General features: G+C 41.1%; 1 protein-coding gene across 8 annotated transcripts in view; it reads right to left on the bottom strand.

Annotated features, from left to right (window-relative positions):
* HP1BP3 (heterochromatin protein 1 binding protein 3) overlaps nucleotides 1–14,691 on the bottom strand; it is a 44,565-nt gene that overhangs the window by 10,567 nt on the left and 19,307 nt on the right. For 7 of the 8 annotated variants that reach the window (XM_031010386.3, XM_031010381.3, XM_055386697.2 and 4 more), the window contains 3 exons: nucleotides 14,228–14,308; nucleotides 12,012–12,166; nucleotides 3,825–3,915 (listed from right to left, as the gene is read on the bottom strand). In XM_031010386.3, the coding sequence (XP_030866246.2) occupies nucleotides 3,825–3,915; nucleotides 12,012–12,166; nucleotides 14,228–14,308 (327 nt within the window). Of the gene's footprint in view, nucleotides 1–726; nucleotides 2,069–3,824; nucleotides 3,916–12,011; nucleotides 12,167–14,227; nucleotides 14,309–14,691 lie in introns of those variants that run through there. The other variant, XM_063702157.1, reaches the window with a different exon arrangement.

Genomic DNA, 14,691 nt, shown 5'->3' with positions numbered 1-14,691 from the left:
CTTGCAAATGAACTAAAAGAGCCGGTCATGTCAAAAAATAATAGTATCTGTTGCCAATGATAAAATTCAACCTTTCAAGAGAAGATTTAAATTCTGAAAAACTTGTGTCCATCACTGTGAGTCTGTTATCTTCCCAATACTTAAATACTGTTCTTATAAGATCAGTGGCCAATACCAATGATTGTAATTTTTGTTGTCGTATATAATGAAATGCCAACATTTGGAAAATCTATGTAACTCTGTGCCACTATTTTTCAAATGACCAATGTATCGTGCTACAAAATTATGAAGGATTAAAATACCTATTCAAAGTTCAATGAATTTTAAGGTAACACAGTCCAAGAAATTCACTGATTAGGGTTTCAGGTTTCACATGGCAACTAAACTTTAAAGAATTTACCACAAAACAAATAATGTTAACAGACCATACGAACAAAGGACACAAACCACACAATCATCTCAATAGACACTGAAAAACCACTTGACAAATCCAATAGCCATTCATGATAAAAACTCCCAGGAAACTAGTAGTATAGAAGGGAACTTGCTCAACCTGACAATAGGCATCTATGAAAAACCTATAGCTAACTTGTGAAGGACTGAGTGCTTTCTCTCCAGGATGTGGAACAAGGCGAAGACGTCTGCTGTTACCACTTCTATTCAACACTGTAATGGAGGTTAATCTAGAGCAATCAGGCAATCAGAAGAAGTAAAAGACATCCAGACTAGAAACGAAGAAGTAAAATGCTCTTTATTTGCAGATAACAGATCCTGTATGTAGAAAACTGTAAGGAATTCACAAAGAAACTACTACAACTGGTGAGTTCAGCAAGGGTGAAGGATACAAGAGCAATGGACAAATCGATTGTATTTCTACAGGTTAGCGTTAACAACCTGAAAACGAAAATTAGAAAACACTTCCACCATTCATGACAGCATGGAAAAAGAATAAAATACTTGGCAATAAATTTAACAAAAAAAATTCAAGACTCGTACACTGAACAACTACAAAAGACTGCTGAGAGAAATTAAATAAAGAGACCTCTGTGTCATGGATTGGAAAACTCAACGTTGTTGACAGTGAGTCTCCCCAAATTGATCTACAGGTTCAAGGCAATTCCTACCAAAACTCCAGCTGTTTTGTTTTTTGGCAGAAATGGACAATTTGTATGGAACTGTACAGGACCCGGCATAGTCAAAACATTCCTGAAAAAGTTAGAGGGCTTATAATTCCAAATTTCAAAATTCACTATAAAGCTACAGTCAATAAGACAGTGCAGTACTGGCATGAAGGATACACATACAGAACAAAAGAGAACTCAGAATCCAGAAATAAACCCTTATATTTATGGTCAATTGATTTTCATAAGATGCTATGGCAATTCAACAGGGAAGGGACAGTCTTTTCAATAAGAGGTGCTGGGATAATCACACACCCACATGCAAAAAGATAAATTATACCCTTACCTCTCACTATAAACAAAACAATATAGATCACAGACCTAAATGTAAGAGCCAAAATTATAAAACTCTTAAAACGTACGAGTAAATTTTCATTACCTTTAATTAGGCAATGTTTCTTAGATAACCATAAAACTGCAAAAGCAATTTTTAAAAATGATAAATAGGACTTCATCAAAAAGTAAACACTTCAAAAGATACTACTGAGAAAGTCACAGAATAGGAGAAAAAATCTGATGAGACTTTATATCTAGAGTAATGAATTCTTGTTAACGAACAACCAACCCCCTTTTAAAAATGGGCAAAAGATTTGAATACACATTTCACTACAGACAATAAACAAATGGCCTTAAGCACAAGAGATGCTCAACATCAGTAATTATTAGGGAAATGCCAATCAAAACTACGAGATACCCTATATCCACTAGTATGGCTATAATAAAAAAGAGTAACAAACGTTGAGGAGGATATGGAGAAACTCAAGCCCTGGTCAGGTGTGGTGGATCACACCTGTAATTCCAACACTTTGGGAAGCTGAGGCAGGCAGACTACTTCACTGAACCCAGGAGTTCAAGAGCAGCCTGGGCAACACGGCGAAACCCCATTTCTACAAAAAATACAAAAATTAATCAGGCATGGTGGTGGTGCGCGCCTATAATCCCAGCTATTAGGGAGGCTAAGATGGGAGGATTGCTTAAGCCAGGGAGGTGGAGGTTGCAGTGAGCCGAGATCACACCACTGCACTCTAGCCTGGGTGACAGAGTGAGACCCTATCTCAAAACAAAACAAAACGACTTGAGCCCTTATAAACACTGCCAGTTTCTTAGAACATAAATTTACCATATGGCCCAGCAAGTCCTAAAAACACATCCACACACAGACTTGAACATAAATGTTCATAGGCAGTATTATTCATAATTAGCTGAAAAGTAGAAATAATCCAAATGTCCATCATCATCTCATGAATGGATAAACAAAATGTGACATCCATGGAATGAAATACTATTGGACAATAAAAAAGAATGAAAGTACTGGTACATGCTGCAACGTGGATAAAATTCAAAAACATCATGCCAAAAGAAGCCAGACACAAGATCATATAGTACATGATTCTAGATTCTATCCATATGAAATGTGAACAAAATGCAAATCTGCAGAGAGAGAACAGACTAGAGGTTGCCTGAGGCTGCTGGTGGAATAGGGAGTGACTGCAAATGGCTACAAGGGATCTTTTTTGGGTGACAGAAATGTCCGAAAATTGGACTGTGATAGTTGTACAACTCTATAAAGTTACTGAAAATCACTGAGTTATAAACTGTAATTATATAAATTAAATTGTATAAGGTATGCAAATCAACCTCAATAAAGCTGTTAAAAAAATAACGATTTGTTGAGTTTTGGTGTAGTATCAAAGAATAATTTCTAAAACTATCTGAAAGTTATCTTAAAATATTCCATCCTTTTCTAATTGTATTTCTGTGTAAGGTTAGATTTTCTTCAAATAAGTAACCCAAAATAAACTGGAACAGATACTAGCTGTCTTCTGTTATGCTAGATGTTAAAGATGTTTGCAAAAATGTAAACAGTGCCTGACGATTTCTCATTAAAAAAAAAAAAATTGGGGAAGACGGATTATAGGCTCACACCTACAATCCCAGCACTTAGGGAGGCTGACGCTGGAGGACCCCTTCAACCTGGGAGATAGAGGCTACAGTGAGCTGTGATTGTGCCACTGCACTCCAGCCTGGGAAACAGAGCGAAACACTGTCTCAAAAAAAAGGCTGGGAGGTGGCAGGGGGAGGACAGCTATTTTTCACAAAAAAATATGTCATTTATGTTAATATGTAATGGGTTTTCTACTAGTATTTTGAAGTAAATCGATAAATATTTAAATTTTTCCTCAGTGTTAATTTGTGTTTTTTTGTTTGTTTGAGATGGCATCTCGCTCTGTCACCTAGCCTAGAGCACAGTGGTGCGATCTCGGCTCAATGCAACCTCCACCTCCCGCGTTCAAGTGATTCTCCTGCCTCAGCCTCCCAAGTAGTTGGGACCACAGGCATGTGCCCCCAGGCCCAGCTCATTTTTGTATTTTTAGTGGAGACGACAGGGTTTCACCAGGCTGGTCTCGAACTCCCAACCGCAGGTGATCCACCTGCCTCAGCCTCCCAAAGTGCTGGGATCACAGGTGTGAGCCACCGCACCCAGACCTCAATGTTAATTTCTAACATAGTAAATGTTGACAGATATAACCCACATAAACAAAAGTTCTTTGAGGTCCTCAATAAATTTTTACAGTATAAGGAGGTCCTGAAACCAAAAACTTTAAGAAGCACTTCTCCACAACCAGGCCTCTGATCTCTAACCTGGAATGTCCCCGAAGCACCTTTGCCAGTTATCTGTTCTAACTGGCCCCTCTCTACTGCTCTCTGCAGAGCGTTCTTCAACAGCTGAGGCCTGCAAAGAAAAACAAAAAAAAATAGTGATAAATACATTAATGAAAGAAAAATGTAAAGAAATAGATACAGGGTTATTCCCAGATCTAGAGTTCTGATTACTATTATTATTATTATTTTTTTTTGAGGTGGAGTTTTGCTCTTGTTGCCCAGGCTAGAGTGCAATGGCACGATCTTGGCTCACGGCAACCTTCGCTTCCCAGGTTCAAGCAATTCTCCTGCCTCAGCCTCCCGAGTAGCTGGGATAACAGGCATGCGCCACCACACCCGGCTAATTTTGCATTTTTAGTAGAGACGGGGTTTCTCCATATTGGTCAGGCTGGTCTCGAACTCCCGACCTCAGGTGATCTGCCTGACTCGGCCTCCCAAAGTGCTGGGATTACAGGTATGAGGCACCACGCCTGGCTGAAGGTTAGATTTTAACATTTGACTTCTAACGCTGTATGACAGACCTAGAAAATTTCCAAAGACACCTTCTTCAAGGCCAACTCTGAGTCTCTATATACCCAATATGCCCAGTTCTTCTTCTAGGGTTGCAAAAAAATCACTGTTATCAAATTAAGAAGGTGACTTCCATGTTATATTAAAAACCAATGTCTTGGCCGGGCGTGGTGGCTCACGCTTGTAATCCCAATACTTTGGGAGGCCGAGGCGGGTGGATCACGAGATCAGGAGTTCGAGACCAGCCTGGCCAACACAGTGAAACCACAGCTCTACTAAAAATACAAAAAAATTAACGGGACGTGGTGTTAGGCAACTGTAGTCCCAGCTACTCAGGAAGCTGAAGCAGGAGAATCATTTGAACCCGGGAGGCGGAGGCTGCAGTGAGCTGAGACCATGCCATTGCAATCCAACCTAGGCAACGGAGCAACACTCTGTCTCAAAAATAAAAAATAAAAAACAAAAAAATTATGTCTTTAAATATTAGAATCCTATTTAGCATGCTGTAATGGTCATACTATGAGAAGCTGGAACTGAGACTAATAAGAATAACATTAGTTGAACATTTACTAGGTACCAAGGACTATTCTAAGAAGTGCTTAGCACATACTAAGAGACTTAAACCCTATGGGTTAAACACTCCTTTTTTTTTGAGACGCAGTCTCCCTCTGTCACCCAGGCTGGAGTGCAGTGGCACGATCTCAGGTCACTGCAACCTCCGCCCCCTCAGGTTCAAGTGATTCTCCTGCCTCAGCCTCCTAAGTAGCTGGGACTACAGGCGCATGCCACCACGCCCAGCTAATTTTTTGTACTTTTAGTAAAGACGGGGTTTCACTGTGTTAGCAAGGATGGTCTTGATCTTCCGAACTCATGATCTGCCCGCCTCAGCCTCCCAAAGTGCTGGGATTACAGGTGTGAGCCACCACACCTGGCCCACTTTTTTTTTTTTTTTTTTGAGAGAGGATCTCACTGTGTCACTCTGGATGGAGTGCAGTGGTATGATCATGGCTCACTGCAGCCTTGATCTCCCAGGCTCAAGCAACCCTTCCGCTGCTTCAGCCTCCTGAGTAGCTGGGACTATAGGCACATGCCACTACACCAGCTAATTTTTGTTACTTTTTTTTTGTACAGAGGGGGTTCCACTATGTTGCCCAGCCTGGTCTCGAACTTGTAGGTTCAAGCGATCCTCCCGCTTCGGCCTCCCAAAGTGCTGGGATTACACATGTGAACCGCAGCACCTGGCCGGGAGAGAGGTTTTGGTTGGTCATTATCAACCAAATACAACGTGTGGGCCATGTTAGGAAAAACAACTGTAAAATATCATTCTGGAGACAATTAAGGACATTTGAACATGGACTGGGTACTAGATAATATTAAGAAATTATTAATTTCGTTAAGAATGATTTAAGTGGCCGGGTGAGGTGGCTCACACCTGTAATCCCAGAACTGTGGGGGGCCGAGGCGGGCAATCACCTGAGGTTGGGAGTTCGACACCAGCTTGACCAACATGGAGAAACCCCATTTGTACTAAAAATACAAAATTAGCCGAGTATGGTGGCGCATGCCTGTAATCCCAGCTACTTGGGAGGCTGATGAGGCAGGAGAATTGCTTGAACCCAGGAGACGGAGGTTGCGGTGAGCCAAGATCGTGCCATTGCACTCCAGCCTGAGCAACAAGAGCAAAACTCTGTCTCCAAACAAAAAAAAGAATGATTTAAGTATGATGGTTAATGTTCTCTATGCTTCTTTGTGTATATTTGAAAATTTCCAAAATAAAACATTTAAGAAAGTATTAAGGGCTCCTTCTGTCATGTGAGGATACAATGAGAAGAAGGCACTCTGAAACCCAGAAGAGGCCCTCACAGAACCCAACCATGCTGGCACCCTGATCTCAGACTTCGAGTCTGCACAACTGTGAGAAATACATTTCTCTTGTTTATATGCCCAAGTAACAAGAATAATAAAAATAGTCAAGGCAGGCCTTTGGTGATGACATCAGACTAAAAACTTAAGGAAGTAAAGGAACTGGCAAAGTGGCTTATGGGGAAAAATACATTCAGGTAAAGGGAATGCAACACAAAGGCTCTGAGACCAGTGAGAGAGTGAAAAGGAGTAGCTTAGGTCAGAGATACAAGGGAGTGTAGTGCCTTGTGGGCCATTTTAAAGACCGATTTTTTTTTTTTTTTTGCCCCGAGACAGAGTCTTGCTCTGTCGCCCAGGCTGGAGTGCAGTGGCGCAATCTTGGCTCACTGCAACCTCTGCCTCCCGGGTTCAAGCAATTCTCCTGCCTCAGCCTCCTGAGTAGCTGGGATTACAGGCATGTGCCACCATGCCCGGCTAATTTTTGTATGCTTAGTAGAGACGGGGTTTCACCATGTTGGCCAGGAAGGTCTCGAACTCTTGACCTTGTGATCCACCCGCCTCAGACTCCCAAAGTGCTGGGATTACAGACGTGAGCCACCACACCCAGCCCTGCAGACTGATTTTTTAACTGTGAGGGGATTGGGAAGACACTGAATGTTTGAGTAGAAAGGTGACATGACACTGGACACAGTGGCTCACACCTGTAATCCCAACACCTGGGTGGCCGAAGCAGGAGGATCACTTGAGGCCAGGAGTTAAAGACCAGTCTGGGCAATGTAGGGAGATTCTGTCTCTATTAACAACTTAAAAACTACTAGCTGTGTGTGGTGACACATTCCTGCAGTCCCAGCTACTTGTGAGGCCACAGTGGGAGGATCGTTTGAGCCTAGGAGTTCGAGGTTGCCATGAGCCATGATCTTGCCACTATACTCCAGTCTGGGCAACAGAGCAAGACCCCAGCTTGAAAAAAAAAAAAAAAGTGACAGGCTGGGCACAGTGGCTCACGTCTGTAATCCTTTGGGAGGCCAAGGCGGGCGGATCACTGGAGGCCAGGAATTTGAGACCAGCCTGGCCAATATGGTGAAACTCTGTCTCTACTAAAAATACAAAAATTACCCGGGTGTGGTGGCACAGCCTGTAATCCCAGCTACTCAGGAGGCTGAGACAGGAAAATCGCTTGAACCCAGGAGGTGGAGGTTGCAGTGAGCCGAGATCATGCCACTGCACTCCAGCCTGGGCAACAGAACAAGATTCCTTCTCAAATAAATAAATAAATAAATTTTAAAAAGTGATAGAACTTACATTTTTAAAAAAGTCTCACTGTCACTATGATGGTAAGAACATACTGAAAGGGAGCATGAAAAAAGCAGTTAGGAAGTTATTGCTCTAATACAGGTGAGAGATGATGGTGGCCTGGAAGAGAATGGTAGTGCAGGTGATGACAAGTAGTCTGTTTACTGATATATTTTATTTTATTCATTTATTTAGAGACGGAGCCTCACTCTGTCGCCCAGGCTGGAGTGCAGTGGTGTGATCTTGGCTCACTGCAGACTATGCCTCCCAGGTTTAAGTGATTCTCTTGCCTTGGCCTCCTGAGTAGCTGGAACTATAGGCACGTGCCACCATGCATGGCTAATTTTTTTGTATTTTTAGTAGAGATGGGGTTTCACCATGTTGGCCAGGCTGGTCTCGAACTCCTGACCTCATGTGATCCACCTGCCTCCCAAAGTGCTGGGATTACAGGCATGAGCCACAGTACCCAGCCTGTTTACTGATATATTTTAAAGACAGAGCAAAAATAATTGCTTATAGATTAGATAAAGGTGTCTGATAAAGAGAAGAGACCAGCACAAAGTCAGGGTTTTTGGTTTCAGCACATGGAAAGATAATATTGTCATGAACTGAAATGAAGATAATGTGGGAAATGCAGGGATTTTTGGGGGGAGAGGGAGCAGAGTGGGGATCAAGAGTTCAGTTTTCAACATTTAAATCAGATATCCAAGTGCTGATGCTGAACAGGCATCCGTATACACGAATCTGAAGTTAGAAGGGAGGTATTGGCTAGATTCATACATTTGTGAATTAATAGTTTATAGCTGGTATTTAAAGTTTTGCAAGTGAAAGGAATCACCAAGTGAATGTGGACATAAAAGATGAGAGGCCTAAGGTATAACCCTGAGGGCTCCTTTCTATTAAGAGGTAAAGCAGAAATCCTTAGGAGATTGAGAAACGAAGGGTAAAAAGGTTACAGAAAAACAAGGAAGGTGTGGTGTCCTGGAAGGCAAGTGAAGAAAATGTTTCAAGCAGGTAGGAGTCATCAACTGTGTCAAATGCCATTGAGAGGGCAGCTGGTAAGGACTATGAATTGACCACTGAAATTACCAACGTGGAGACTGACAGAAAATATTCAGGTAAAGTGGTGGGGATAAAGTCTGACTAAAGTGGAGAAAGTGGAAGGGGAGACATTGTAGATACCAGTATAGACAACTTACACTTTGGTGAAACTGTATTTTTCTTCTTTTGTTTGGTCAAGCAAGAATGGCTGAATTTTCAAGTTAAATGTGTATATGACAGGACTCCATTATAATCAAGAATTAGAGAAAATCAATATGGTTTCACATAAGAGAAAAAAGTTTCAATGGAAAAAATTACCATTAAAAAGACCATGAGAAAAGGTCTTCAGGTTCATTAGCACCTTTGGGTTGACAACCCATCCATTATCAGGTAAATTTTGTTTCAGCCTAAGGTCATGACAATATGTTTCAAAAGAAGTGGAGCAAAGGCACACTGGTAGCAACACACTACCTTATGTAAGTAGAGTAGAACTACAAGAAAAAAAAATGGGGGAGGATATGGTCTCCACTCACCAAAAAGCAGGGAATAAAGGCTGTGAAAAGAAAATAAATCTTGGGATCCCCTAATCACGAATCCCCTAATCACAAGGAAAATCCTTGCAGACAAAGGACAGACAGAACTTCAAGTCATTCATCTGCTGAGATAAATGCATATCTGATTGCCTCCTTTGAAAAAGCTAATCAGAAACTCAAAACGAATGAAATTCTTTGTCTTTTATTTACCTATGACCTGGAAGCCCCCTCCCTGATTTGAGTTGTCCCACCTTTCCAGACCAAACCAACGTACACCTTACATATATTAATGTCTCATGTTTCCCTAAAATGTGTAAAACCAAGCTGTGCCCAGACCACCTTGGGCACAAGTTTTCAGAACCTCCTGAGGCTGTGTCACAGGCACAATCTTAACCTTGGCAAAATAAACTTTCTAAATTGACTGAGACCTGTCTCAGATATTTTGAGGTCACACAAAGGAGATAAAAGTGAAATATGATCCCCAGTGTTGCAGGTGGGGCCTAGTGGGAGGTGTCTGAGTTATAGGGATGGATCTCTCGTGAATGGCTTCGTGCCTTCCTGGCCGTAATGAGCGGGTTGTTTAAAACAACTGGTTGTTTTAAGAGTGTGAGATCTGGTTAATAAGAGTGTGGCACCTTTCCCTCCTCTCTTGCTCCCTTTTTTGCCATGTGATACGATAGCTCCTCCTTCCACCATGATTGTAAGTTTCCTGAAGCCCTCACTAGAAGCAGACACCTGCACTATGCTTCTCATACAGCCTGCAGTACCCTGAGCCAAATAAACTTTATTCTTTGTTAAAGAATAGTGAAATATGTTTCCAACTTTAAATGCATCATACAACGCATTTTTGATCCACAATTGTGTCTGCCTACTACCACTATACTCAGCATATAAGAAGCATGAAAATATCAGCACATTAATTTAGAACTTTCTGCTTCTATAATTCCCTTTTCTTTTGCACTATTTCACTAGCTCTTTAATTTGGCACTCTGATGACCACTACTGATTTTCTGAAAATGTGGCTTCTGGACTGAAACCTCAGCACTTCTAATTGCATGCCTCAGTAGTGCAAGTAAATACTGGTACTACACTGTATCGGGACAATGTGCATTCAATATGGTAGTCTTCTGAAGACAGAAATCTGGATTAAACATAATTTTCTAGAAGTCATCTCACACAAACACTCTCAGTCTGTGAATTACAAATTTAAACAAATTGATATATCTGCATGAATCTACAACTGAGCAAATGTGACAATCTAAATGATCTGTCAAGACGTTAAATGGCAAATTTTACATATCAATTACTAACAAAATTATCTCAGAATTTTATGCTGCATGTTTAAATGATGAAAACATTATGCTATTTCTGTGTACAGGTGTTATTGATGCCTGAATTCTCATGAAATATATATATGATGTATATGTATGTACGTATGTATGCATATATCTATCATATATCTATAATGTTTTTTGAGACTGAGTCTCACTCTGTCACCCAGGCTGGAGTGCTAGGATTACAGGCGTGAGCCACCGTGCCCAGCCTAAAAGTACATTTTAACCCAATACTAGACTCAAAAACTATACCCAGATGCAATTTTTCTTCCTGTTTTTGTAAATACTAACATTCCCTTCCCAACACATATAATTTCATTTGTATAAAGTATTTCTACAATAAAATGAAATGTCTTATACTCATTTATATCAGAAATTGAAATAGTATTTTCTACACTTTTTTTTCTTACAACCCTGAAGCTTTTTATCCTTTTTTCACAGACTTTTCAAACATTTTCAAAATGAACTTTATGTATTACTTTCTGGTGCTGTACTTCATTCTTTAGTTATTAAAGGCTAAGAATAAATTAGGACCCTTAAAGTCTACACTCCTTTTTACTCTTACGGTTTTTTTTTTTTGAGACGGAGTTTTGCTCTTGGTTCCCAGGCTGGAGTGCAATGGCGCAATCTCGGCTCACTGCGAACTCCACCTCCTGGGTTCAAGCGATTCTCCTGCCTCAGCCTCCTGAGTAGCAGGGCCTGCACATGCCCACCACCACACCCAGCCTAGTTTTTTTTTTTGTTTTTTTTTCTTTTAAACCTGGTAGAGTAACTCTTTTAATGTTGTCAACTGTTAAGATATTTCGTATCTGAGAAGACACACAGTTCAACAGTAAATATCTTAACAGCTGACAACATTTAAAAGAGTTACTCTACCAGGATCTTACAAAGAAACATAAGATTTGGGTTTGAAAAAAAAACACACACACAAAAAAAACAAAACTAGGCCAGGCACGGTAACCAGGGCCTGTAATCCCAGCTACTCAGGAGGCTGTGGCAGGAGAATCGCTTGAACCCGGGAGTTAGAGGCTGCAGTGAGCTGAGACTGCGCTATTGCACTCCAGCCTGGGTAACAAGAGCAAGACTTCATCTCAAAAAAAAGGCTGGCCACAGTGGCTCACGCCTGTAATCCTAGCACTTTGGGAGGCCGAGGCGGGTGGATCACTTGAGTTCAAGAGTTCGAGACCAGCCTGGCCAACATGATGAAACCTCGGCTCTACTAAAAATACAAAAATTAGCTGGGTGTCGTGGCGGGTGCCTGTAGTCCCAGCTACCCAGGAGGCGGAGGCAGGAGAATCCTTTGAACCCGGGAGGCAGAGGCTGCAGTGACCTGAGATGGTGCCACTGCACTCCAGCCTGGGTGACAAGAACAAATCTGTCTCAAAAAACTAAAAAAAAAAAAACAAAAAAAAACTATACATGGAGATATGAAAAGAAAAACATAATGGAGCAAAAAAATAAAACCAATAAAAAAGGTTTATTCTTAGCTGAAAGTAATCCTTCCTCAGTATTTAATCTATCTCTTTTCCCATGAAAAGGGAGCTAAAGGAAGTAACACATCATGTTTTAAAGGCCAGGCCAATGGCTCATACCTGATGTCCACTCTAAGCTTAGGATAATACTGAGACACATATTTCCTGATGAGACTGTAGGAAGCTTCTTTAGGTTCACAAAGGCGAGTAAAGGCCAGTGGCAGGACATCCTCCAATTTTACTTGTGGTTCTGGATCCACTGCAGAGCTCCTATTCTGAAAAGTAATTATCAAAAATTATGATCATTATAGAACGTAAATGCTTCTACATACAACTCAAGGGCTTTCCTCAGTTGATTACCAAATTTGTCAATTTTATGACAATTTCTTTGATATAAAATTTTTAACAAACAGCATTAAAAATACATATAAAAGCTGGGTGTGGTGGCTCACACCTGTAATCCCAGCACTTTGGGAGGCCGAGGTGGGCAGATCACCTGAGGTCAGGAGTTAAAGACCAGCCTGGCCAACATTGCAAAACCTCCTCTCTACTAAAAATACAAAAATTAGCCAGACGTCGTAGCCTGTAATCCCAGATACTCGGAAGGCTGAGGCACAAGAACTGCTTGAACCCGGGAGGTAGAGATTGCAGTGATGTAAGATGGAGCCACCGCACTCCAGCCTGGGTGACAGAGTGAGACTCCGTCTCAAAAAAAAAAAAAAAAAAAACCAAAAAAAAAACACAACTAAACAAGAAAAAGCAGCCAGGTGTGGTGGCTCACGCCTGCAATCCCAGCACTTTGGGGGACTGAGGTGGGCTGATCACCTGAGGTCACAAGTTTGAGACCAGCCTGACCAACATGGTAAAACTCTGTCTCTAATAAAAATACACAATTAGCCAGGCATGGTGGCATGTGCCTGCAATCTCATTTACTCAGGAGGCTGAGGCAGGAGAATCACTTGAACCCGGAAGGCGGAGGTTGCAGAGATCCGAGATTGCATTATTGCACTCCAGCCTGAGCAACAAGAGAGAAACTCCGTCTCAAAACACACACACAAAAAACACACATAAAAGTAAAAAGGAGTGTAGATTTTAAAGGTCCTAATTTATGAAGTACAGCACCAGAAAAAAATGCATAAAGTTCATTTTGAAAGTGTTTGAAAAGTCTATGAAAAAAGGATAAAAAGCTTCAGAGTTGTAAAAAAAAAAAAAAAAAGGGTAGAAAAATATTATTTCAATTTCTGATATAAATGAGTACAAGACATTTCACTTTATTATTGTAGATATACTTTACACAAATGAAATTATATGTGTTGGGAAGAAGAATGTTAGTATTTACAAAAACAGGAAGAAAAATTGGATCTGGGTATTGTTTTTGGGTCTAGTATTTGGTAAAAATGTACTTTTAGGCTGGGCATGGTGTGGTTCACATCTATCATCCCAGCACGTTGGGAGGCGGAGGCAGGCAGATCACCTGAGGTCAGGAGGTGGAGGCCAGCCTGGCCAACATAGTGAAACTCCATCTCTACTAAAAATACAAACATTAGCTGGGAATGGTGGCACATGCCTGTAGCAGTCCCAGCTACTGGGGAGGCTGAGGCAGGACAATCACTTGAATCCAGGAAGCAGAGGTTGCAGTGAGCCAAGATTGTGCCACTGCACTCCAGCCCAGGCAATAGAGCAAGATTCTATCTTAGAAAAGAAAACAAACAAACAAACAAACAAAAAAAACAGAGGACTCTTATACCTCCTCTAGTTTAAAAGATATTTCACAAAAAGCAGTATAATTCAGCTGGGTGCAGTGGCTCACCCTGTAAATCCCAGCACTTTGGGAGGCAGAGGCGGGCAGATCACTGAGGTCAAGAGTTCAAGACCAGCCTGGCCAACACGCTAAAACCCTGTCTCTATTAACAAAAAAATTAGCCGGGCACTGTGGCGAGTGCCTGTAATCCCAGCTACTCAGGAGGCTGAGGCAGGAGAACTGGTTGAATCCAGGAGGCGGAGGTTGCAGTTAGCTGAGATCATGCCACTGCACTACAGCATGGGCAACAGAGCAAGACTCCATCTCAAAATAAAAAACAGTATAACTTATATAGCTGCCCATAATTTAATATAAGGCACTTAAGAGCACAGGCTTAACCAGGGTGGACTGCTTGGATCTGCATCTTGGCTATTCTACTCACTAGATGAACAAATTATTTATAACTTCCCTAGGCCTTAGCAGAAAGGCTGAACTTTGCATAGTGCCAGGCACACAGCAAACACTCAATGAATGTTGCTATTTTTAGTAGCAGTAACAGCTCCACAGCACTCAAACTGTGGTACAGATGTCTTACCTTTCTGTTTCTGGAATTCTGAGGTGTTTTTCTTGATTTCTGAACCACAACAAAACTTCCAGAAGCACCTTTTCCTTTAACCTAAAGTAAATTAATTTTTGTTATTCTAGTATTCATAACTTTACAGTAGGCTAAGGAAACTACAGGCCATGGTAATGCAAGAGCTAATGTAAAGTGGTGTTTACTTCTTCAGAGGAAAAAAAAAACAGTCAACGCAGAGTCAAAAGACTTCAGATGAAAGCTCCTTTATATACCATCTAGCTGATGCTGAGTAATACTGGACAACCCAGTTAACCCTCTGAGCTTTTGTTTTCTCATCTACAAAATTTTGGGAAGAATGCTACTGTGATACCAGGTTAAACAGTCTATTAAAAACTTTCAAAATGAAATAAAAAATCAAAACAAAAATGTCCCAAAAAAGGAAGGGACACAATCTCTTAGGGAAAATAAGAAAAGCCCTCACT

The sequence above is a fragment of the Gorilla gorilla genome, chromosome 1 (assembly GCF_029281585.2).
Source record: "Gorilla gorilla gorilla isolate KB3781 chromosome 1, NHGRI_mGorGor1-v2.1_pri, whole genome shotgun sequence".
Classification (NCBI taxonomy): domain Eukaryota; kingdom Metazoa; phylum Chordata; class Mammalia; order Primates; family Hominidae; genus Gorilla; species Gorilla gorilla.
The sequence above is the reverse complement of the archived record's forward strand: the minus strand, read 5'-3'. Positions and strand labels throughout refer to the sequence as shown.